Source organism: Felis catus, chromosome A1 (genome assembly GCF_018350175.1).
Source record: "Felis catus isolate Fca126 chromosome A1, F.catus_Fca126_mat1.0, whole genome shotgun sequence".
In the NCBI taxonomy this organism is placed as follows: domain Eukaryota; kingdom Metazoa; phylum Chordata; class Mammalia; order Carnivora; family Felidae; genus Felis; species Felis catus.
The window spans coordinates 179,134,544-179,161,177 of NC_058368.1; the positions used below are offsets into that span (position 1 = coordinate 179,134,544).

A 26,634-nucleotide genomic window follows, 5' to 3' on the forward strand; every position below is an offset into this window, starting at 1 on the left:
TTCCAGAAAAGCCAGAGAGACTCAGAGAAGAGTACCTTATAATGAAGCCTTGATGAGGCTATGCTTGCCATGGAGACCATAGGCAAAAGGATGTTTTCAGCCCCCAAAGTTGAAAAAGCCAAGGACAAGAGTTGGATCCCTGTGCCTGTCCTGTTTCACAACCACATGCTTTGTCTCCAGTCAGGTGCTAGCATAGGCATCCTGCTGCCATAAGAGGGGTTGCAGGAAAGCATGTGAGTGAGATCAAGTCAAACCTCCCCACTTCTTGAAAATAGTCCAAGTCTCATGATGTAAAATAATGACGGCTGATATCTATACACCCTTTTATACACAGCCCTTCCACATGGGTCATCTCACTGGTTAGTCATAAATATTACCATCACACTTAAGAAAAAAGAAAACTGACACTCAGGGAGACATGTGAGATGATTCCAGATTTAGTCAGGGGCAGGATCAGGATCCCAGCATCTGATATGTTGCCATTCGCAATAGTGAGGCATCTCTCAAGTGTTTCTTGCTGGTCTTTTATATATCCCACAGGGCTCTTTACAGTCAATAGCCTATTCTGTATGTAACAATAATCTTTTCCACATATTCAATGTGCCATGTACCCATCACAGTTGTGTTTACAGGAGCGGTCTCATATGATACTCACAATTATTCACTGAGGGCTCATAGAGAGGGAAACAGAGGCAGAGAAGTTAAGATTTTGCACAAGGCCACATGGCTGGTAAACCCTGGTGTGTGTGATTCTGTGGTCCCTGCTGTTAACCACTAAGCAATCCTGCCATCTTCCCTTGGATTCCTGGACCCTACTCACTGCAGAGTTAATCCAACTCATGGTACCTTTAGGACGACCAAGTCATGGCACCCATCTTGCAGAGTGGTCCCATCTTCCTTCATCAACTTCACATAGGACATGGCAAAGTTCTTTTCTCCTTTATCTTTAGCTGGAAATAGCATTGTGAGGTCAGGAAAGAAAATGACACATGGGTCACCCAGTTATCTCATTTCTCTCTCCTTAGAGGAGCTTCAGAGATGCCACTTGGTCAGGTACTCACATTCCAAGGATGACCGATGTCGAAACATGAATCTCAGATGGATTCTCTGCATGTCTTCAATAGGGACAGCCACCTTGGTAGGCAGAAACCAGAATTCAGGAGACAATGAGTTAAACAGCTTTTCCCACTCCAGCACCCCCACCCCCCGCAAAAGGCAGCCTGACCATTTAACTGAGAGAGCTGCATGCTGATTTATTATCCATCCATCAAGCCTGATGAACTGTAAATAAATTACATAAGAACTAGCTATGAAGAGAAAATAAAGTACCAAATGTAATCCATTTGGCAAATTGCATTCCTAGCCAATGAAAAGAGGTTCGTAAATTATAGTGGGTTAAAATGAATCTCCCCAAATTGATATAAAAGTCACATAACTTTAGCACAGGATTTGATGCACTGCACACTGCACAATGCACATTTTCCTTACACACTCCAGGAGTTCTGGCAATTGCAGCAGGGCTTAGCAAATTAACAACGGTCATTACAGGGTATGCCTGAGGACTCTTGTTTATGAAAATTCATAAAAATGCTTAAATCCAATAATATTTTGGAAAACCCTAGGGCTCATTCCCATCCTTGGCTGGACAGATACCCAAATGTTTTTACCTTTGAAGCCACTGAGCCAAATCACCCACTCCTTGGTCACCCATTTCACTGCCCAGAGGGTGGTCTATTGAACACTTGATTGATACGTATCAGGCCTGGCCATGGACTGGCCACCTCCCAACACCTCACAGTTCTCTCCATAACTTGCAATTCAAGCCAAAGCAAAGTTTAGCTACCTGTGAGGAAGCCACTTTGATTTTTTAAAGGGACAAGTTTACACTGTAGAGATGACTATTAAAAGCCAAACCGATGTATACTTTGGGACACTTTCTGCTCCAGAAAATGGAATTTGAGCCTGAAGAGATCCATCATTTGTAATTTCAGACAAAAGAAAGGGATTTTTCTGAGAATCTCATGAACAACTGCAGTCCAATTCATTATTTTGCTGCGAATTTAATGGCTACTCCAAGCTATGGTCATATGATATGCTGGCCATGTTAATGTAAGGCAGAGGCCCTGCAACTCAAAAAGCTTATGGTTCACATGGGGAGATGCATATTTTAACAACCATCTGACAAGGGCTAGCAAAGGGAAATAACTAGTGTACAAGAGAACACAGAAAAGAGAAAAACAACTTGGTCCATCCAATAGCTTTCTGACCCTGAAGTTGGGTAGGTCATTTTGAAGAGAGTGAATTTGGGGAGACCCACTGAGGAAAACAGGAATATAAGTGACAGGGCAAGAGCCACTGAGCTCTGGGTAGCTATCTCAGAAAAGGAAGTTAAACGAACATCTTGAGTTTGGGTTCAGAGAACAGGGCGAATAAAGACTGCTACTAATTATAAGGTAGAGATATTCAAGCTTCCCTGTTCACTGAATTAATTCCAAACTCTTCTTCCAATGCATGATATTCCCTTCCACTTAGTGTGACAATCTGGTAGTGTGAGTATTTGTGATTAATACCACTTTTGTCTGAGACATATTCCCAAGAGAATATCTTTCAGGCATCAAGTGGTCTTTTATAGCCTCACATTTGCTTGCAAGCTCTGTCGCTCCTCACTGCTGAGTAGAGTGACATAACTTGGTAGGCTAGACACTGTCCACAAGAAGAACATATGACAATTCTCTAGTGGCTGGTCCTGGGTCAGTGAAGGGTGATCAAGAGAAGCAGGTTGCTCATGCTTTGGGCCACCATTTTTACTCCCTGACACACCACTGGACACACACTAGGGTATTGCTTCAGGTCTTAGGGAGGTGTCTCAGAGCCCCTAAATACATGTGTGCTGCTATCATTATTATTATTATTATTATCATTATTACCTTGACTGTTTCATTCCACCGTGGCTGTTTGACTTGATAGTACACAACGGACCGATATTCATTCATGGGCTTGTCCCCAGCTCCTACACAAATTGCATTCTGATCCAAGAGGGAAAAAAAGAGAAAACAAAACAAAACAAAACACTATAGAACTGCCATTTTCTGTGCTTGGGCAATTTTAGTTCCAAGGCCAACAATGGCCTTAGGGCCTTGGAAAACCCTCCATTCACCAACCCTTCTGCCAGGTACCCTTCTAAGTTACAGATTTATACATGAACATCCCTGGCCCCAGGAGTGACAGCTGCTTAACTACAGAAATTCTATTACTTGCATTCTGGAAACCATTGGAGCACACCAGGCGCTGACGTGACTGACTTATTGTAAATGGTAACCAGCCTTGGAGTTACTGCATGCTGCCAGTCTTATTAATCCTATTTGTTTCTAAAATCTGAATGTGCACAAAGTTTACAAACAGGCTCAGATCAGTCAAGCAGCAGCTCATTCTGATGTATTTCTGATGCTAACACAGAAGCTGGGCGATGGGAGGGAGCATGGGTTGCAGACAGATACAGGGGCAGAGGGAGCCCCACAGTCACGGAGCATCTTCTAGTATCAGGCCCATGCCAAGCACTGGGAAATGGGCATTAGTCAGATATTCAACCTGACATAAGAGTTCACAGTTTTGCAGAAAGATCTTTAGATAACCAGACAAATCACTAAATGCAATGTAATGGCAGACATATGTATTTATTACAGTGGAGCACAGAGAAGAGACACTTAAGTGTAGCCTGAGGATTCAGGGAAGATTTCTTGGAGGTGATGACAGTTGAGAATCTTGAAGAAAGATTCCAAGTTGGCTCTGAGCAGAAATGTGGGAAAGACATTCCAAACAGAGAATGAGCACAGAGCAAGTATACCTTATAGGACATTTAGCGTTTGCCATAAAAATCACATTCAGAGTAATAAGGAAGATCTGCTAATAGAGTGTGCTAGCACCTTAATTCTATCTCTTTGTATTAATTCTAGCTGTCTGGCCCCAAAACAAGATTTTAGCTAGGGTCACCCAGCAAGGGTCTAAATGTTTTATACCAGACCAACAGAATTTTATTTGCTTCTAGTCTCCAGAGATGTAGGGACAAAAGGATTGATTTTAGAGCCCCAGGCTCCCTAACTGCAAAACTGTGTGTCTCTGGGCATTTTTAGGATGACAGACTCCTTGCCTCTTACAGATTCCATCCAATTCACCAACGGATCCTTGAAATCCCCTCTACCACCACCACCAGGCTAAATGATCCAAACTGGCCACACGCAAGCACTTTGGGACCCCCAACAAGAGAAGCTAACTTGTGGGAAGTAGAATCCTGCTTGTGGGAAGTAGAATCTCTCCCTGGAATTCTCCCTCTTTACTTCCAAGCTGTAGGGAAACAATGATTGAGGGTACTTGCAATCCAACTGAATCCATTTCAAAATAAGGATATAGCATCCTTTCAGAACTTACCTCTAAGAACAAACAAACAACAAAAAAAAACCCAAGAATAACCAGTGAACTAAAAATGAAGAAAGACAACTCTCTTGGTTTTCAATGGAATGAAGGGAATGAGGGCTTACAGAAATTTTTGAGGCACTGACCTATAAACATACTTTCAAAGTTTTTCTAACCATTTAGAGAGTGCTTTTTGTCCAGCATTATGCTGAACGCTTCATACATACTACCTCACTTAATCCAATCCTCATAACCACCTCAGATGATCACTGCTATTATCCACATTTCAACACTGAGTAAACTGAGGCCCTGAGAGCCCAGAAAGGTAGCAGAGCTAGCACACATCTCGACCCACTAACTCTCTGTCCAGTGTTCCTTCCATAACAACCTTCCAGCCTCCCATGATTTATATCTAGTGACATTTATGGGCTTAGAGTTTCTGTAGCTGCAGTGAATCCCATGTAGCTTATAAAATCTGAAAATACGTATATATCTCTGGTGAAAGTAAAATTGTTGTATGGCGAGCAACTGAATTCCACAAAACTATCTTGATGGTGAAAACTTTTGATGGCCTAAGGCTGTAGAAAAAAGTTTCAGTACTACTCTGAGAAAGGCCTAAGACCCTCACTCTCAACCCTTCCGAGATAAAACTGAATGTTTCCACATGTGTCGAGAATCATGACCAGGGACTGAGCCTGGTTTTAGAGAAAATATAGATTTGTAAATGTCTCAAGTAAGCCTGTTCAACAATTTTCCCCATTGCCCACCCCCATGGTACCCAGTTAGCAGTAAGAACTCCTAGTAGGTTTCAGGTTACTTGAAGGCAATCTGCATAGGAATCAGGAAGCCTGGGGGCTTTAATGCTGAGCTAGTCTTGGCAGACTCACTTCAGCAGGAGGAAAAATCAGGCTCCTCACACAGGCCCTGTCTACCTGATAGTAATCACCTGAGGAACAAATGACACCATGGATGCAAACGCACTTTGAGAACGAGAGTGCTCTACACCAACAAAGCCACATGCCAGGAAGATGCCAGTTAGCAGCCACAAGGCAAGAATCAAACCAGAAGACTACTATACCTGTCTAGTAACTAATTTTAATGAACACTTACTATGTAGATCACCTTATTCGATATTCACAAAAGCAAGGTGCAACTGCTGCAGTCTCTGATTCAGACAGAAAATTGTAGGCATAGAGAGATGATGTAATTTGTTCAAGGTCATCCTGCTAATCCAGGCTACACTGGGAATTGAGCCTGGTTGCCTGGCCCCAGAGGTCATGGTCTCAAGTGCTATACTATGTTGTCCTCTATGCCTGCCTCTACCCCCGTTGGCTAGCTGAGCTCAGAAGAGGACAGGTTTCTCAGCCTGACATCTAATCCTTTTTGCTTCTCCTTAAACTTGCTTCAGGCATCCATCCTCATTGTAGTGACCATCTGACTGCCTCAGTTCCTGGTCAGGGCATCAACTTGCAATTGCTCGCCCTTCTCTGAATGTTACCCCCCTTCCTGTTTCTGCGTATTTACTGCATACCAGGTGCCTTACCCTTACCATTTTGTTTAACTTGCAACCCTGTGAGGAGGAAATTATGACTCCTCTTTTATAGACAAATAAACCTTATCCAAGATTATACAGCTACTAGGAAGGGAGGTTGGGATTTTAACTTGATCTATTTGATCCCAGAGTCCACTGCACTAGCTTTTCTGCTATGGCCCCTCCTGTAAAAGGTTGCTGAGACCCCAAAGTGGGCCAAGGACACGTGTAACTTACTCTGTCCTCTGGCCCTGCTCTGCCAAGGGCAGTGTGCACCTGCAGCGGGAAAAGAAATAGATACCTCTGAAGGCAACTGTTTCCACAGGAACCCACCAGTATCAAAAGTATTTGAGTGTGCTGTCTGACACTTAATTAGGCAGTAATATTTATTTCTGCAAATAAAGAAAGAACAGCCTCCCACAGGCTTCCTTAGCAATTTTCAATAGTCAGTCAACTGAACTCCCCCATAACTTCCCTAATAGAGGAAACTGCAAATTATCACCGTGCCCCATAGTTACCTCTCCATTTCAGCCCCCAGAATACCTCCTTATATATTCATCTTTGATGAGCGTGTTTGCGCAGCCTGGTCGGGTGTGACTGGAAAGGGTGGCAGAGGTAGAAGAATGGTTCAGGAGCAAGATTTGATGCCTACATTCCTGCTAACTGTTCCTTCTAATTTGTCCTTTGACAACACTGAAGGTGAGCATATCAGTGTTTTTAAAAATGAAGCTGAGGTTTAAAAGTTCTTCAACAGGTAGTCGGATAAAAATAACTTCAAAGCAATGGTCTATACATTCGTGAAATGCAATTTCCCTTTCAGATAAAAGCCCTCCGCTCTTCTTTTGTGATCTTTTGAGCAAAATGTCTCTCACTTATTTTACTTTTCAGAACCAACAAGAAGAGGATGATTTAAACACTTGGGTTTTTGCTCAGCTAGATATTAATTAATGGGGCCAGTCTTTACCAACAAACAAGACACTTGGGGTTTTCTTTAAATTTAAAAAATAATTATTAATCTTCCCAGAATTTGAAAGAAGTGGTTATTAGCATCATTTTTTGATATAAGAAATAAACTGGAGGATTTTTTTTAATGGATAGGCATTATAGTGAAGTATTTAAGAGGGCCTGAAACCTGGAACCAAACCCCATCCCTACCATATACTAACTTTATGTATGTACTTAGAAAAGTACTTAGTACTTATGTACTTAGAAAAGCAGTTTCACTTGAAGGCTTAGTTGCCCCCACCCCCGTAAAAATGGGGATAATAATGGCAATGCATCATACTTATCCCAGTGCCTGGCACGTAGTAATTCCCCTGTGAATGCCATTTATGTTCTTAGGTAGAGGGTAGAAATATCTGCCTGAGCCCCAGGCCCCAAGGCTAGAGCAGATGACTTATCAATACTTAACGCCCCCACGGTACTGTGCTATCTAATCACCTACTGTGGCCTAAGAGGAATATTTGCCCACGCTGAAACTGCTGCTGAGAGCTGATTTTATTTTCAGCTCAGTACTCCAAAAGGAGAAATGGAGAAGCAGAGCCCTCCCACACACTGGACACAATTGCTGACAACCTTTGAAGAAATATAAGTAAATAAATGTAAACACACATGACAAATATTATATAGGACATATGCTGTATAAATATTTATAGCAATGTGCTTTGCATTCTTGAATACACTGTGTTGGCCCTCTGGAGACCAATTTACGAATAAGGCTTTCCACCAGAATTCTAGCTGAGCACTAGGGAGTTGGATTAAGTGTTGGGAATGTCTGTTTTGAGGCCATCCTGAGTCTCCACACTAGCCCAAGGCTCTGTATTGATCCTTTTTCTTGTCATGGATTTTGCCTGAATAAACCAGCTCAAGTTTCAATGTGAACAACATTTTAACAGCAAAAAACTGACCTATAAGCTGAGGTCAAGCAAAAAAAAAAAAAAAAAAAAAAGGAAATAGAAGAAAGAAAAATGGATTATGAAAAGAGAGAGACAGACATTGAAAAACTGCTTTGATGTAAAAGACAACACGATACAAGGTCTTACTATGGGCCAGTATGCTAACCAAGCTCTAAAGATGTAGATCATGTTAGTCAAGGCATCCCAAAGGCTCTTGGCAGTTAGCAGATTGGTATGAGAAAAGCAAATCTTTGAGAGCAGAAGCACCCATGGTGGCCGGGGCACCCGGGACAGCAGCAGGGGCCCTTACAGGTAGCGTTTTGCCATCCTCTGCACACACACACATGATCACTTCAACATTCCTCTGTGTGGTCTTGTTGTACTTGTCAAAGTCTCCTTGTAAGAGAGTGATGTAGATGTCGTTCCTGACATCCCCTGCAGACAGAGGGAGAGAGAGACAAGAGTTGGTGTCTGTGCTGCAGGAGAGACACTGACTGGGAAGCACAGGGAGTGGGGGCCTGAGAGGAAGTGCCCTGCCTTGACATCTACTAATGAAATCAAGATCAGACATGCTTGAAAAAAGCATTGCTTCCTCATCAGGGAGGCTGGGAAGATAGGTAAAAAGGGGATGGACCGATGCCAGGACATCAGTTGTAAAAAGGTAGGCGGGTTGGCTGTTTTTCTCCCCATTAAAATCATTTAATTTCCATCCTCTAGTGACACCTTCTGGAAAGGCAAAGGAAAGCTCCAATGGAGCTGATCTTGGCCCGTGAACAGCAACCACAGTCAGCCACACAATCTTTCACTGTGCAGAAGATAGAGTGCCTTTTCGAGTCCCCAAGGAACACGGAAGGAGGGTCAGGAGGTGTTCAGGAATGGGGGGCAATCAGAACGGAAAGCCCCACAGGGGAATGCACAAGGAGTTGATGTCACAGGTAAAGCAGGTCCAAATGAACCACAGGGCAGGCCCCTAGGGGACCGCTATACACGGTGGGGAGGAGGAGGAGTAAGTGAGAGTAGCTATGCATGCAAGTCTAAGACGGGATTAAGATGAAAAGGGAAGTTTCAGAAGAATGTTATTATATCATCTCATTTATTTATTTTTTTTATTATATACACGTTCAGAAAATGTTAATAGCAGTTACTTCTAGAGACAAAGATTTGAGGGAGCTTTTAACGTTTCACTTTATACCCTTTCATGCTATTCTAACACTTTACAATGAGCATGGAGTCCTCTGGTAATAAAAAAAAAATAGTTTAAAAATTTAAGAGAATGACATATCCTCCCCAAAAGAACAGAATTATTCAGTGTGTAGTAAAGTAGAAAGAATGTCCATGATAAATTATTAAGTGATAAAGCAAATCAGAGAACTCTATATAAAGTATGTAAAGTAATGGTATATAAAGCATATGAAGTGTGATCCCATTGTGAGGGGAAAAAGTGCATGTGTGTATATTTATGTGTTTGTCTTTATTACGTGAATGTTTGGAAGATTTTTGGATATACAAAAATCATTTCCAGTGGTTACCTTCAGGGAAAGAAACAGAAAAGATGTAGTAGAAAAGTAAGGAGTTGACTTTTTAAAGGGAAAATGGATGTGACAAGCTAGATCTCCCCCACCCCAGGAGAAGGCCAGACCTGGCATGATGATCTCTGGGAAGCCCAGCTTCCTGGCCACCACAGTAGTCCTATCCACCAGGTGTGGGTAGTCCTTGCGGATCTGAATGATGTCACCCACAAGCATCTTCATGGTCACCCAGAGGCCTGGAAGGGAACGCTCACCATGAAGAGGCAACTTCAAGGTATTCTCAGTCTCGCTGCCCCCACCCCCAACCCCCACCATTTCTCCCCTTGAGCTCCTTCTGGAGGACACCACTGGAAGCAGAGAGAAACAATCTCAGAAGCAGTGACCCAACCCAGGAGGAAGGAAGGTGGAAAGCAGATGGGCTCTGGAGCCAGACATCTGTGGGTTTGAATCCCACTGGTGCCTTCTAGCAATGTCAGCTTCTGTCAAACTAACCCACCTCTCTAAGCCTAGCCTCTGTAAAGTGAGGTAGATACCATGTATCTCACAGGAATGTGGGAAGAATTAAATCAATTAAGGAGATATATGAGAGTGCCTGACACATAAGAGATAGGATATATCAGTTCCCCTCTTCCTCTAGGCACTAGGACATGCCTCCCAGATTCAGGAGATGTGGTTTCCATCTCCACAGATCACATGCTTCCATTCTTCACAATGGTCTGTCTAGAAGGAAGGCTATGTTTCCCAGGGTTTAGGATTTTGAACTGTTTTCCAAAGCATCAAGAGCTCCCAAGACAGAGCCCAGTCCACTGGGCACATGGTGGCATTTTACCTTGCCCTCCACTGTCTCCCTTGGAGGCCGTGACTTTGCCCAGCAGGCTATGGAGGAAGTCATTCTCAGCTGTCACTCTGGGAAGGAAAAGAAAGCACAAAATGCTTATGCGGCGCTGTCAATAAGGTTCCCACCTTGTGGTTCCATGTGTTCCAGAAAGTTACCCAGGCCCTCCATACACCTTAGGTGAAAAGTGAGACTGCCCATGCCAGCTCAGACAGCATAGATGCCATCAGGAAATGCCACAAAGCAACATAGCTCGGAGATTTGGGAACATCATTGCTATAAGTAGAGGCCATTTTTCTTTCCCTAGGAAGACTCTTGGAAAAGAAGGATTCCCAAGCCCTCAAAAGGAACATCTGTTCAGTAAGGTGGCAAAGGCTTTAATGAGAGTCACTGACCTCATCGCCAATAACAAAACACCATACTCCCTGGACATCCTTGGGGTAACAGAGTAAAGACAACATTCTCAAACTGGAGGTCCTGCTTTCTTACAGACACCTTTTCAGAGCAGGAAAAGGACATTTACCCTCCTCACTACCCTCCTCTCAAGTTATGGATATTTCCATCCGTGAGAACCAGGTAACGATTCCCTGTTCTATGTTCTTGATATGTTATTGCTTCACAGAGTCATGGTTCTTGTATTACTTGTAATCAATGCATTAATCTTTTGTTGATTATTTAATTCCCCATCAATTCCCCAAAATATTCCCCAAAATATATTTTAATTCCCCAAAATTAAGATCCAAGAAGACAGGCCACGTCTATCTTATTAACCATTTCGTGCCCCATGCCTACTGCAGTGCCCAGCCCTCTGTCAGTCAAACTCTGTCAAATACAGAACAGTTGATGAACGAATATGTGAAAAGCAGGTTGGTCTCAAGTGCCTTGGCACAGAGACACACTCGTTCTTTTACTGCCCTCCTCTTGGGAGGCCCAATGGGACCATCGCCAACTCAGGGAATTACAGCCTACTTTCCAGCAGCCTTCAGTGAGGAAGGGTGTGGTTTAAAAGAAGGGAAAGAAATGGAAAATCTCTCACGGGTGAAAAGGAATGAAGTGTTGCTTTTCTTCATCACTCTCTGCTTTCCCCTTGATGATGTCTGTTATGTCCATAACTAAAAAAAAAAAAAAAAAAAAAAGAACGAAAGAAAGAAAGAAAAAAGAATTAATGTCTTACACTCTCCTGCTCCCAGGAAGGGATGTCAATGGGATGAGACTATAGGATAAGAGAGGTTGGGTCAGAAAGTCTTAAAAAGCAAGCTAACCAGAATCAGACAATACTCAGACAGCAAGGGTTCATAATGTGTAGCACCTGGCAAGCACTTCTGGGCAAAGCAGGTTGGGAGGTCAGTAGGCCACAGAAATATCCAAGAGACTGTGGTTTAGCAGAAGCCAAGAGAAAAGAATCAGAAGAGTGTCTATGAAATTAAACAAGCAGGATTGGATTTGACATAGATATATTGGGTGTCTACTGTGCCTACAAAACCCAAGCACAAGGACTCCCTATGGGACCTGAGAATCTAATGAAATCTACTCGCTCCCTTTTCATAAACATGCTCATATGCACGAACACTTAACTGCAGGATCTTTGAACCCTGCAATTCCAGAGGGATCTTGGACCCTCTGAAATTTCACCTCAAATTAGCCACTAAAGGCCCATAAAACCAAGGTGAAGAACTCCTGAATTAGACAGGGGATTATAGAAATGGTGGTGACGGCAGGGGAGGGGCATGGAGAACAGCTAGTCAAATATAGCCAAAACCCTAGTGACATGAAATACCTCAAACACTTCAAGCCCATTAAAACTGTCTGGATAATAATCAGCCAATGACTGCATTTAATTGAAGAGGGGAGTCAGGGAGTTGACAGAAGGAAGGGGAACTGTTATTTGAATCCATTGTCCACTCCTGTGATCAACAGACACCCCCCCTAGCCCATTCTCAGTGAGCATGGTTTGGGTGTAGCAATTTCCCTCTGGCTCCAGAGTTGTTCATATGACTTGGCCAGTCAGAGGACCACATCCCCATGCCCAGAGTAAGTGCTTCAGGAATGAGCATGTTGCCTACATTTATGTTCCTGGGGCTTCTACTAACTAACGGGAAAGAGGTGTTTTCTTTCCGCTAGATTACTAAACTGGTAAGATGCAAGCTTGGAACAGATGGCCCACATTTTGCCAACTAACTGGACAGTCATCTTCAGAATAAGTCAGCAAGCGGACATAGGAGCTGAGAGATAATGAGATATAAATTCGAGTTCCTGGATCCAGCTATACCTGAAGCAATCTATGCCTGAACCTTTCAGTTACATCAAATTGCTTTCACCTGAAGCCAAAAGAGCACGCAGACTACAGCTGAGGACAAAGGCACGGTTTGAGGTAAGGTTGAAGAACCCTCACTGCCTTAACAGGGACACTATGATGTCAGGAATATCCTGACATCAGCATTTCAGAGCAGGGCACAGATCAATCAGTCCAAGTCTCTCATTTTGCAGATAATGAAACTAAGTCCCTGGGGAAAATGCTTGCCAAGGTCACCTAACTATCTAGTTAGCAACAATACCAGGCTAAAATAAAACCAGTTAGGTCATTATAAGCTAACTTCATCTACTCCACCACTTTGCAAGCAGTGCCAGGGGACTAGTTGGAGAGCCAGCTGGTTTGTGCTTGCAGATCGGGGTATCTTGAACGAAGAACCTGAAACACAGGGTTTAGAGATGATACAGAGGAATTATAAATGGTACATGATTTAAAAAGTATATTTTAGGAGCACCTGGGTGGCTCAGTTATTTGAGCATCTGACTCCTGATTTCAGCTCAGGTCATGATCCCAGGGTTGGGGGATCGAGCCTGGTGTTGGGTTCCACACTGAGCCTGGAACTTGCTTAGGATTTTCTCTCTCTCTCTCCTTCTGCCCCTCCCCCCCCCCTCTTTTGCACTTTCTCTCATTCTCAAAAGCCAAAAAACAAAACAGAAAGCAAAAAAGCATATTTTAATAAAAAGAAATAAAACTGGCATATAAAATAGCTGTTTTCACAGGTATTTAAATGGTCTTCCAAAAAGTGTACTTTAGTTTAAAGTGAGCTAATTAAAAGAAAATATATTAGGTAAATAATAATGCAAGTTATAGTTAAATATAACAAAAACCATAAAAGTGGTTAAAGAATGATGAAGCCTTGGAAACCCCGAGAGAGAGCTAAGGCTTGGAGAAAAATGAGGAGGTGAGGCTGCTCTAAAGCAACCTCATTTGGTCACACCAACTCTCCAAACATCCACTTCCATCTAGAATTTAGATGTGTGGCCAGTGACTCATTCTGTGTAACTGCATTTCCTGTCCTGGATATTTTTTAAAAAGTGATTTGTGCCTCATAATTAGATCCCACCCGAACTGTTCCTCCTTCACCACGCTGGGGAGCAAAGGCGCCAAATGTTCAGACTGCAATGCTCTCCCAACACTCTGCTGCAGACACGAGGAATCTATTATTCACTGCCTTCATCATAAATCTGGATTTGGCCACCAATTATTTTTATTTAGTCACCAGAAATGTAGGTATTAGGAGCTGTCTGGTATAAAATTTTTTTTTGGCGGGGAGGGCAAGGAGGAGAGGGAAAGAAAGAATCTTTAAAATTCAGCCATATAAAATGTGCACTCCAGTAAAAGTTAATGGTGTGTAGTGTGTCATTACCTGCAACCCCAAAGGGCCGTCTCAGTCCCTGCGTGCACTTCTTTGTATTAGTATCCTTGAGATCCATCTTCCCAACTCGGACTATTTGACAAATCAAGTAAATTTTATCCCTGTTGAGGTCTTTGTTTCCGAGGTCCTGTAGGGCAGGAAATTAATAGTTACCATGTGTCTAAAGAAGTAGAAAAGGAAGCCTAGTGATAGCAAATTCTGGGGCAGATGTATTTAGCACTTAGTGTACAAGGACCAGTCATACAATTAGTCACAGGAAAGGCTGAAAACAAGACGATACACCCATTCCATAGATAAGAACTGTGAGTTTTAGAAAGTTCTAGAAAGGAAACTGAGGGACAGGTCTCTGGTGTTCAATCCCCATTCTTCAATTTCAAACCAATGAGAAGAGGATAGAAGTACAATATCAGTCATACAGGCAACATTTCCTATATGCCAGCTGATGGATCCAAAATAGCTTTTGCTACAAATGACTTCATTTGTCTCATCACCACTCAGCACTACTGAGGGAGAAGGCCAAAGGAAGAGGGAAAGCTCCCAATAGTTACATTCACTGAGCACCTGACGTATGTATATCAATCAGGAATGGGTTGTTGTGGCACAAGTAATCCCAGCATCTCAGAGCTTTATAAGACAACAGAAGTTTACTTCTAGCTCAGGCTGAATGCCAAATGCAAACAGCTGCCCCCCACCCACTCATCTCCCACCTTGCTCAACTACCCACCCTGGGCCTCTAGCTGACGGGCGAGCCATCTCCTCAGAACAGGTGCTTCCACTGTCCCCACAGCAGGGGAAGGAAATGTGGCGAATCACCTTTTGGTCTTAAAGCTTCCACCCAGACAAGGCACATCACTTTGGCTTGCATTTCAATGACCAAAGCAAGGCAGGCAGCCGCAGCTAACTTCAAGGGGGACAGCTGAGTGCCCTCAGGTGTGTGCCATGAAGGAAGAACACTGAAACCGGTGAACTACACTAATGTGTCCTGCATGGTGCTGTATTTCTCACATGCCATCATCTTGTTTGATCCTTAACAACTCTCTCAAGTAGATACTGTTTTTGCACCCCATTTTACAGAGGGGGAGACTGAGACATGAAGAAGACAAGGGGCTTCCAGAGGTCATGACCTTAGTCCTTGGAGACACTGTCCATTCTCACACCAAAGTCCATAAACCTAACTACCACAAAATATCTCTCTCCCCTTTAGAAAGATACACGGGAGGGAAAACCACCCAGGTCACCTCAGTATCTGGGTGTCCTGCTCAAATCTAAAAGCTTCAGTGTTCTTGGAACCCCCTTCCAGATGGGATCAAGGCAAGTTGTTGGCGTCCGAGCAGAGAATCCTGGGCCTGGCCTCACTAGGGAATAGCTGCTTTTCCTCCAAGTTAACCCTCATATAGGCATATGCACTGGGAATAGCCTGTCAGCTCACATAAGAGCCAGGGTCCAGGCAAAGCAGCCATCCCCAGGCTCTCAGTGTGTATGGTGTGGAAAGAAGAGCATGGGGGTGTGAAGAGTTTCTGGGGACAAAACATGGTCCCAATGTAGTCCACACCTTCCTGCTTCAGGCTTGTGATAGTTAATTTTATTTATTTATTTTGAGAAGGAGAGAGAGAGCATGCACACGAGTGAGCAGGGGAAGGGCAGAGTGTGAGGGAGAGAAAGAATCCCAAGTAGGCTGCACACTGTCAGCTCACAGCCCAACATGGGGCTCAACACAGGGCTCAGCCCCACAAAACGAACCTTGGGATCATGACCTGAGCTGAAATCACTGACTAAGCCACCAAGGCGCCCCCGTGATGGCTACATTTTATGCACCAGCTTTGACTAGGCCATGGTGCTTAGTTGCTTGGTCAAACACTAGTCTAAATGCTTCTGTGAAGGTATTTCGTAGGCCCAATTAACATCTATAATCGATGGACTTTAAGTAAAGGAGGTTACCATACATAATGTAGATATGCCTCATCCTATCAGTTGAAGGCCTTGAGGCCTTATTCACTGTTGTACCTCTAGCACCCAAACCTGAGGTTTTCCAGTGAAGGACGAGTTGTGCCTCAAGACAGTAATAAAGAAATCCTGCCTGAATTTCAGGCCTGCTGGCCAGCCCTACAGATTTCAAACTTGCCAGCCCCCACAATCCTGTGAGCCAAATCCTTTGAATAAACCTACATATATATCCTATTGGTTCAGGTTCTCTGGAGAACTCTGACTGATACAAGGGCTGTCCTTTCACCTGCTGAGGGAATGGACATCTGCTCCCTGACTCTCCTCAAAGTCTCTCTACTGGGCAAGGGGAGAGGAAAGTTAGGGGAGAAGGGGGCTTTCTGGCTAAGGAAGCTCAGCCACTCATTTGTATTTTCTGCCTTGCCCTATAGGCAACTGAATTTGAGATCCCAATTATCTTACATGCAGATGGTTGGAAAGCCTCTTCTCTGGCCTGCCTGCCTCCTTCCTCCCAACCATCTTGATATCCCTGAAAAACTCATCTTTAGAAGCCATGTTCATTATTTCATTTCTCTCCCCGCAACAACCTTAATAGCTCCCTATTTCCTACCCTATTAGTGCTAATCTTCCCCAGCTGACGTGAAAGGTCCCAGACATAATATATTTCCAGCTGTCCTACCTGACCAATTCCCCACTATTCTCTGCATGTAAGTACTCTATTTTTGTCACAAAGATCCCGTTACCGCTCCACAAACACACAATGCTCACTTTCAACTCAATCTTTCTTCCTAAGCCCCCTGTCCACACCTCTGCCTCAAATACTTACCTCTTACTCCTCTATATATCCAAATCCTTTCCAACCTTAAGAGCTTAAGGCTTGCTTCCCTTATAATGATTTTCGTCCCTAATTAGTTCCCCCCTCTCATTAGAAATTTTCATATTTTTGAAACATCTAGTTTGGTATCTTTCAGAGTCATTCCAGAGTCACAAAGACCCTGGCACCTGAAGGATCCTCCCTAGATGTTATGGGATGAATTATGTCCCCTCAGAATTCATATGTTGAAGTCCTAACCTCCCAGAACCTGAAAATGTATTTGGAGATAGGGCGTTCCAAGAGGCAATTAAGCTGGGGTGACTGGGTGGCTCAGTCGGTTGAGTGTATGACTCTTGATTTCAGCTCAGGTCATGATCTCATAGATTTCTGGGTTCAAGCCCTGCATCAGTCTCTATGCTGACAGTGCAGAGCCTGCATGGGAGTCTCTCTCTCCCTCTCTCTGTCCCTCTCCCACTCACAATGTCTCTGTCTCTCTCAAAGTAAATAAATAAACTTAAAAACATAGGGACGCCTGGGTTTTGAGAGAGAGAGAGAGAGAGAGACAGAGAGAGAGAGAGGGAGAGAGATAGTGCAAGAGGGGGAGGGGCAGAGAGAGAAGGAGACACAGAATTTGAAGCAAGCTCTAGGCTCTGAGCTGTCAGGACAGAGCCTGACACAGGGCTCAAACTCATGAACTTGAGATCATGACCTGAGCCAAAGTTGGATGCTCAACCAACTGAGCCACCCAGGCACCCAGACCATCTTAATATGTTATGCAAGCACAGCAAAATGCTCAAACACATTGTTTCTCTCTGGAGAGTGTATAAATGTGTGATCCTTCCTCAGAACTGTGTTCCAATTTGTGGTGTCTCTAATTCATTTTTACACTGACCTTATAAAACTCAGACATATTAGGGAAGTTGAGGCAGTGCAATTAAACTTAAAACATGTGTCACCCGATTTAGTAATTCATTAGTACTCCTTTTATTGTTCAGTCTTGTTTCCTGTATGTTAGCAACAACCCCCAAAGTGGGCAAATTCTTAGGGAAACTGGTAGTATATTCTGCCTTCCTCTTACCGATCTAAGGGGTTGAATGCTTATAAAAGAGACAGAGGGGAAGTTCACCATTGGCCCGACTCATGCGTCAGCTCCTAGGGCTTTGCCCTCAAAGAAGAAACTAGAAAGAGCTAACATCCAGAGAAAAATAAATAAGGCCAGCAAGGCACATACCTGCCAAGTCTCATCTCATCTCTAACTTAAATATCACCTCAATGTCCAATTGAAAGTAAGTCCCAGTCAAACGCCATCATATCATCCTGTTTTAATTATCTGCATTGCATGGATTGCCTTCTGACATTTTCTTGTTTATTTACTCATTTATTTATTTTCCGAATTCCCCCCATCATACCATGATAGAAAGGTTCAATAAGCTTATTCAATGCTATATCCCCAATACCTAGCACAAAGCACATGTTAGGTACTCATTGAATTGATCTTGAATCAATAAAAGAAGTTAGAGCATCATGATTTTCCTTGTCCCAAAATGAAGACTTCCATCATTTCAAGACAGAGAAATATCAGCCTGTTGAACCAGTCAACGAAGGTTCCCAAGTTCATTTGCTAGGGGAAGAAGACATAGCAGCCCAGGCAGAATTCCATGCAAGCAGAATCACATTCTCATTAATATTGAGAGACACAAATTTACCGATGCCCTTTCCTGCATGTTTACATCATGAATTGGTTCTCTGCAAAATGAACCACTGATTGATTCCCTGTCCCTGTCCTTCTCGTGAAACATCTGTCTCCTGGTTTAATCAGGAGGCCCTATGGGACTTTCCTATTTATCAAGAAAATAAATAGGCTCCTCCTTCTAACTAATAATAGATAAACATGACTGAGACACATTTATATATGCCAGGAAAACTTTGTCTAAGCAATTAGGACTCTGATCTTATTCCATGCCTCTGGCCCATTTTTCAGGAAATAACAAACAAAATAAATCAGCTGCACTCCAATCTAATTGTGACATAACATGAGACATTGCACTTAATGGGCTGTAACTGGAAAATTATTGTAGAGCAACGTAGGTTAATGTAGCATGTCGGTCACTCCTGGATCAAACTCATAGGTTTGGCCAATGCCCAAATCCCTCCCTGACTCCTCCTCTGTAATTTTCCTTGCTAACACATGCATCAGAGTGAAAAATCTCATAAATGCTCTTCTCTCCAAAGGATCTTGCAGAGAACACCAATATCCTTAGGTATCTTAAGATAACACTCTTAACACACCCTCATGGAAATAGGACAAGAGAAAGGTCTTTGCTAAAAATAATAACTCTTATCTTCTGATTTCCACTGTTTGTCCTTCCCACAACTAAAAAGCCAGGTTCACTCTCAGAAATAAGTCATCCAACTAACAACTGATTTCAACATTTCTACATGTGTCTTGCCCAGCAAGTATTGGTTTTTAGAAGAATGATCTCAGGGATCCATTAAGATCTTTAGTCATCTATGACTTAATTTTATTCAGAATATACAATTTATCAAGGCAGCCAATGTTCTTAGGAGTTCTTTTTTTTTTTCTGATACATTTTAGAAAGGTTTTTAGAAAGTCTGAGCCAAAGAAAGGAACTCAGATTAACCAATGAATTTACTGATAAATCAGAATAGCTGCTGTATCTAGTTCATGCAGACATTATTGCTGGAAGGAGTCTGTGCTTGTTTACACAGCGCTCTGTGTGTATTCTCAGTGTGCACATGAGTGAGAAAGAAAGAGGGAAGAAGATATAGAGAGGGGAAGACCCACCTCCCTAATAGCTTCTTTAGGGCACACAACACCCACCCCCACACACACACCCGGCCCCCCATCTGTTCTGAATCTCTCCAGAAAGCCCAGAACACAAATCTGCCCCAAGGTCATGCTCCCTCCTGATCAAGTGGCCAGCCTCTCATTTCCAAGATTGTATCCTTGCGAGTGTGGAAGATGGCTACAAGAAGAATGTACACCCACCGTGAAGACCACCTTCAGATTGTTGAGCATCTCGATCTCCTTCGGGAAGCCCCTGCTGCCCCATCGCACCAGGTAGTTCTCACTGTGGGAAGAAGAGTGGCAACTGGTTACTGCCTGGGGCTCAACACTGCTTTGGAAAAAATATTCACTGAGCCTCTACTGTGTGCCTGACACATACTGGCTACTGGGGACACGGTAGTGTTTGAGACAGATGTGGTCCCTCCCTCTAAGAGATCACCACTAACAGAGACAGGGGGCAAAGAATCAATAACATGTGTGCATTCATAGTCTCTTTCCCTCCCCCATTTGCTAAGCAAATTCTGGCCCAGCTACCTAATATTTTTGAAGAGAAGCAGCATTCTCTGTAGCATTATTAAGAGTAGAAGAGATGAGGAGGAAAGGATTTTGGTATATTTTGCTGGACATTAAGAATATATTTGCCCTTCTCATCTCATTCCCTTTTCAAGACTGAATAAAGATTTGAATTTTTTTAAAATGATCCATTGGACATAGGACTGTTTTCTTGAATGGAATGTCACAGTATGATGGGCCAAAGATGGCCTTAGTCATTATCTGAGATACACTGAAATAACTATCTAAATGCAGTTGTGACAACTATTTATATGCAATTGTGCTATCAAAACAAAGTTCAGGGTGTTACAAGAATGTATATCAAAAAAGTCTGTCCTAGTCTGGGTACTCAGGGAAGTCTTTGCTGAGGATATGACATGTAAATAAAGTCGGTCAGGAAAAGATAAAGAGAAATGTTTCAGGCAAAGCAAACATGCATTTAAAGGCCCTGAGGCAGAATGGAGCTTGATGCACCTAAAAGCCAGATCCAAGGGGTGCCTGGGCTCAGTCAGTTAAGTATCTGACTTCGGCTCAGGTCATGATCTCACAGTTCATGAGTTCAAGCCCCGCGTCAGGCTCAGCTGTGCTGACAGCTCAGAGCCTGGAGCCTGCTTCGGATTCTGTGTCTTCCTCTCTCTCTGCCTGTTTCCCACTTACACTCTGCCTCTCTGTCTCTCAAAAATAAATAAACATTACTAAATAAACAAATAAACAAAATAAAATAAAGTAAAATAAAATAAAATAAGATAAAAATAAATACAAACCAGATCCAAGGGGAAAGTGGTAAGAGAAAAATTAGAGAGGACAGACCATGTAGGCCTTGTAGGTCACCCAAGGATTTTGACTTGATCCTAAAAGTAATGGATACTCCCTGAAGGGTTTTAGGAGAGGCAGTCACACAATTCTGACATATGATCATTTACCATCTTACATCTTCTAGCAACCATACCCACCCTGTGGGGTACATACTAGTCAGTCCAGCCACACTGGGAAAATTAGGAGAAACTTAGTAGTTTGATGAGTTGAGTCATAAGGTTTGCCATGCCATACAGGAGTATATATAGTTAGTGTTAAATAAATGCCCATTATCTTGAATTAGGAAAAAAACAAAGTAAAGCTCAAAAACCAAATCATCCTAAAAAAGAATATTAAGAATTTAACAAAGTTAAGGGAAGTCCCTTGTTTTTAGAGATTTGTTCTCTCTGATGTCTTGTTACTCTCTCTCTACTCACCTCTAGAAGACTGATGAGAGTAGTCTAAGCAAGGTCAAGGGGTAAATGGCACTGATAACAAAATGAACACAGCTCTAGATTAACCACTGGTTAAAATTCAATCAAGTTAAATGTAGTTTTTCTTTTTTCTTCCTCCCTTCCTTCCTTCTTTCCTTCCTCCTTCCCTTCCTCTCTTTCTTTCTTTCTTTCTTTCTTTCTTTCTTTCTTTCTTTCCTTAGTAAGTTCTAAATATTTCAGTGGAATTTTCAGCAAACTAACCAAGAAGCCTCCAAGGTTCCATCCAAAAAAATAAAAATAAAAAATAATAATAATAATAATAATTGTTATTATTTCCCATTGGTTATCTCCAGAATGTCACAGTGAAATACCTGGGTATTTCCCAGGACCTTTGATCACATGTAGCATGACCAACAGAGAACCAGCCTGTTAGGTCTAAACATCAGGCACTAGCAATTTTCTTCTAGGGGAAATACAATAAATAAGAAAAGCAACTTAGAGGGCTGAGCTGGCCCTATCCATCCATGCCCAGCAAGACCTGGGTGGTAAGACCAAAGGCCTACCTGGCACCGAGCCAGGTAAGATCTATTGCACGTGACAGTCTCCTCCAAGGAAGGGGAGGACCATCCCAACTCCTCCTCAAGATTTTTTTTTTTTTTTGAAATTAGCCTTGCCACTGGCTTGATGTCTAAGATGCTTCTTTTTTTGTCCTACAAAAATTTACCTTAGATTTCCCAAACTTCTCTTTAAGCATCCACTGGAATCGGACCATGATTTATCCCAACATTGAAAGCTCTGTCTCAGCCAAATTGTTCCCAGTTCACATTTGGGCCACACTGAGAATGCCCTAACTTGTCTTTGGTTCATTTATGTCAACCTGCTTTGTAAGAGGGGAGAAGATTGATTTCTTAGGGAAAAAAACAGCTGTCCAGAGTCAGAATGACATAGGGAGTGCTTTCAAGTTCCCCTGCCCCTTTCTTGTATCATGCCTCTTCTCATCTTTCTTTGTTTTCTACTTCTCTCTCTCTCATTTTTTTTCTTTTGGTTTTTGCCCTTTTTGTTCCCTCTCTTCCTCATCTCTCAGTTTCCTGAGGGCTTCCCTGTATATCTGGCACTCTCAGAGACATCACTCAGGCATGCCCCATTGAGCATATCATCCTGTATGGCACATCAGGGAACAGAGCTGCCTTGTCACTGATCCATTGCCTCCTTCTACAGAGCTGGCTCAGGTCATCCATCACTTAGATAGGCCAGTAGGCCAGGCACCCTTGCCAATTCAAATATAAGGAAACATGTTTTCTGAGAGGCAGGAAGGGTCCTCTGAGTACTTTCAGGATCTTTGTCACAGGCACCTTGGGAAAAGCTGACAGGGAATGGCAAGGGGCCTATGACACACAGACCATTTCAAGGTGGGTTCTGAGGGAAAAGGGACACTCACTTCCAGTGTTCACTGAGGCCCACCAGGTGAATTAGGCTGACTCTTTAATGTTAGGGATTTAGGTTTGCTATAAAGAGTAGCTTTCTACCATGACAATGCTGACACTCTGATGAGAACCATTCAGGATATTTAATACAACTCTTTCCTTGGTGACACACTAAAGTGGGAACTAGCTTGTCTTTGGAGTTAGATAGATGGACCTGAGTAGAAATCTCAGTTCCACCATTAATACATATGTATGACTTTGGACTAGTCACTTGACCTCCCCAAGCCTCATTTCCTCACCCAAATGACATGGAGTAAAGGGAATTAAATGATATCACGTACAGACCTCAGTTCATTCTCCTTAGATGAACAGTCCCTCCATGTTTCACAAATGTCTCCAGAAAAGCCATTATTTTCTAAAGTACTCCTCTTCACTAGGCATTGTACATGGTCTCATTTAATCATAACAACCAAGCTAGAGAGGCACCACTTTCTCCATAAAGGCAGACGAATTATGCTCCAGCTTTCTTCCATTATGTTAACTGGGCCTTCAAATATGGGACTATGTATTGGCCCAAAACCCCAATGGAGGAGACCAGCAGGGTCACCACCTGGAAGGATGGTCTAAACCACAAGCAGGGGCCAGGGGCCTAGTAGTGGGGGCTGGAGGTATACCAGAGTCTCCTCCCTGGAGATTCTCAAAGGTGTGTTCACTTCGTCAAGCTGAGGCACCCAAGGGTTCTCGAGAGCAACCAGTTAAAGTAGTAATAATAATAGCCACAGCCTCTTGGAGCACCACGTGCCAGGCTCTGTGCTTCTCACTGATATCTGAAAGAAATGACCCTGTGAGATTGGCGCTCACATTTTGCAAATGGGCAACTCAGGGCTAGGAAAGATGAACAATTTGCCTGAGGTTAAGAAAGAGTAAATGGTGGGGCCAGGATGTGAACTCAGGCAGATCTCAGAGCCCACATTCTTAACCTGGTACCGCCCTCACCACTCATTTCTTAACTCTGGTTGTGTTTTATTTTGTTTTTGTTTGTTTTATTTTGTTCTGTTTTTATTTTTTACTTAAGTTTTTTTTTTTATTTTATTTTAATTCCAGTTAGTTAGCACACAGTGTTACAATAGTTTCAGGTACACAATCTAGTGGTTCAATGCTTCCATACATCACCCTGTACTCATCACAAGTGCCCTCCTCAATCCCCATCACCTATTTCACCCATCCCCCTATGAATCTCCTATTTTAAAAGTATGAATTTTAATCTATCCAATGCCACCTGTATGAATCTCATTACCTCTGGTTGTTCTCCAGAATCACAAACCTATTTACAAAACCCTACTGTGTAACCATAACCGCACTATGGGAAAAATTTGGTGGTAATATTTCTACCTGACTGGTACATCCTATAAAAAGTTATTTCCACATTTTCAGGCTCAGTTTCTCTTCCAGGTGGGAATTTCTCCACAAGTGATGGCGGGAATAAAAAGGATGTTCTGTGCTCTGCTAACTCCAACCTCCCATATACACAGAAGTCAGGCAATACTGAACACACCTACCTTATGACAGTTTGCTTGTTGGGGTCATAGAGAGACATGAAAAGCTCAGCATCTTCCCCAATTCTGCACACAAAGTTTCTCACAAAGACATAGAGGCTGTGGGTGGGGGATGAGGAGATCCGGGAATACATTCCATAATCTGGCTGGTCTTTTGACTAAGAGGTGGCAGGAAAAAAGGAGGAAGGTAGAGAAAATTAGCCCAGCACCACTGAGGACACAAGCCTGAAGATTTTTGCATTATAACCAGGTCTACAACCAAAAGCTTCTGTAATCTGAGCCAAGTCACTTTGACTCTCTTGGCCTTGATTTTCTCATTTTGGGAAATAGTACTATTTGCCCAGCCTTCATCATAAAATTAGTGTCATAAAAATCACAAATTACTTTTTCAAAAAATGCTTAAATGGTCTCCATTGAAACTAAAAACTTCTGCTGTTTGAAAGATGCATTTAAGAAAATGAAAAGGGGAGGCACAGACTGGGAAAATATATTTGCAAAAACATATATCTGGTAGAGAATTTGCATTTAGAATATACAAATATACAATCATATTTAGAATAAACAAATAATTCTTACAACTCAATGATGAGAAAATCAACCCAATTAAAATGGGCAAAACATCTGAACAGACATTTCACACACACACAAAAAATTACAAATGGCCATGGCCAGTAGGCACATAAAGAGATGCTCAACTTCACTAGTTATTCAGGAAAATTCAAATTAAAACCACGATGAGATACCATCACACAAGCACTAGAATGGGAGCACCAAGTGTTGAAAGGATGCAGAGCTACTGGAACTCTCTCATATACTACTGATGGGGATGCAAAATTGTACGCCCCTTCTGGAAACAAGTATGGCAGAATCTTTATAAGTGGAACATACACATATCATAGGATCCAGCAATCCTACTGTCAGGTATTACTCAAAAAGAATGAAAATGTACGTTCAAACATGTGTTTGCAAATGTTCATAGCAGTACTAGTTAAAATAACCCCCAAGTGGAAACAACCCACCTGTCCAAAATGGACAACTGGTCAATGGTATGGCAACTCAGCAATAAAAAGGGAAAAATAATATATACCACGACACAAACCTCAAAATCACCATTCAGAGTAAAGCAAGTCAAACACAAAAACCAAGGGGCACCTGGGTGGCTCAGTCGGTTAAGCATCCGACTTCGGCTCAGGTCATGATCTCACAGTGTGTGAGTTTGAGCCCCGCATCGGCTCTATGCTGACAGCTCAGAGCCTGGAGCCTGTTTTGGATTCTGTGTCTCCCTCTCTCTCTGCCTCTCCCCTGTTCATGCTCTGTCTCTCTCTGTCTCAAAAATAAATAGACGTTAAAAAAAATTTTTTTTAATTCAAACACAAAAACCATATGATTTCATTTATATGAAACTACAGAAAAGGCAAAAGTGTAGTCACAAAAAAACAAATTAGGGACTGCCTGCAGCTGGAGACTGGGGAAAGGAGTCAACTGTAAGGGGACTCAAAGAAACTTTCAATGTGATGCAACTGTTGAGATCTTGATCGTGGTGGAGTTCACCCAGCACTGTATTTTAGCCAGATTCAGTAGACTATAGTTTATAATGAATTGATTTCATTCTGTGAAAATTATCTCAATAGAGCTAAAAATAAACCTTCTTCCAAATAATACACAGTGGATAAAATGATTTTTTAATCATAAATCAGAGTATGTTAACCTTGAAAAATAAAATTACGTTTCCTTGAAATCTTTTGTCAGTTTTCTACCACACTTGGAATAACAAATCTTAACTCTTCTCCATGATGCCTTGGGCCTTGTGAGATCTGGCTACTGCTCCCTATGTCTCCAAATCATTGCCTACCCTCTCCCGTGGCTCAGCATGCACCATCAACACTGGCCTTTCTACTCCTTGAAACTTCAGAACACAGTCCTACCTCAGGACCTTTTCACTTACTGTTCCCTATACATAGAACACTTTGTCCCTAGATCTTCCCAGGCCTGGTGACTTCACATCATTCAAGTGTCAACTCAGATGTCTTCTCTGAGAGATGCCTTTCTTGATGGTACATTTTTAAAATAGCTCTTGATGCACTATGATTCACAGAACCCTAGCTTATTGTCTTTTAGAGACTTATCACCATCTGGAATTAATTTGTTTGTTTGTTTGTTTACTTTGTATTGCCTTTTTTCTTTTCTCCTCTCTGGAATATAAAAGCTCCATGAGAACAGGAAACTTGCCTGGCATTAAACTACCTGTGGGATGGATGCAGAATGAATTACAGTCCCAAGTACCAAAACAATAAAATGCAGATGGCTATTGATCATCTCAGGTCATAGGACAGATGCCTCCTTGAATAATATACACTCTAGTTAATTAGCCTATTATTTTAAGTTTATGATATGTTAAATAATGCCTCACTTGGCTTAAGGCT

The 26,634-nt window shown here is 42.4% G+C and overlaps 1 protein-coding gene across 1 annotated transcript in view; it reads right to left on the reverse strand.

The window, feature by feature from the left end:
• DOCK2 (dedicator of cytokinesis 2) overlaps positions 1-26,634 on the reverse strand; it is a 416,930-nt gene that overhangs the window by 341,646 nt on the left and 48,650 nt on the right. Inside the window, exons 8-17 of the mRNA XM_003981290.4 lie at positions 24,215-24,369; positions 19,652-19,733; positions 13,878-14,013; positions 11,237-11,312; positions 10,195-10,271; positions 9,476-9,601; positions 8,147-8,271; positions 2,928-3,026; positions 1,062-1,134; positions 847-950 (exon numbers count right to left, since the gene is read on the reverse strand). Of these exons, the coding sequence (XP_003981339.1) occupies positions 847-950; positions 1,062-1,134; positions 2,928-3,026; positions 8,147-8,271; positions 9,476-9,601; positions 10,195-10,271; positions 11,237-11,312; positions 13,878-14,013; positions 19,652-19,733; positions 24,215-24,369 (1,053 nt within the window). The remainder of the gene's footprint in view (positions 1-846; positions 951-1,061; positions 1,135-2,927; positions 3,027-8,146; positions 8,272-9,475; positions 9,602-10,194; positions 10,272-11,236; positions 11,313-13,877; positions 14,014-19,651; positions 19,734-24,214; positions 24,370-26,634) is intronic.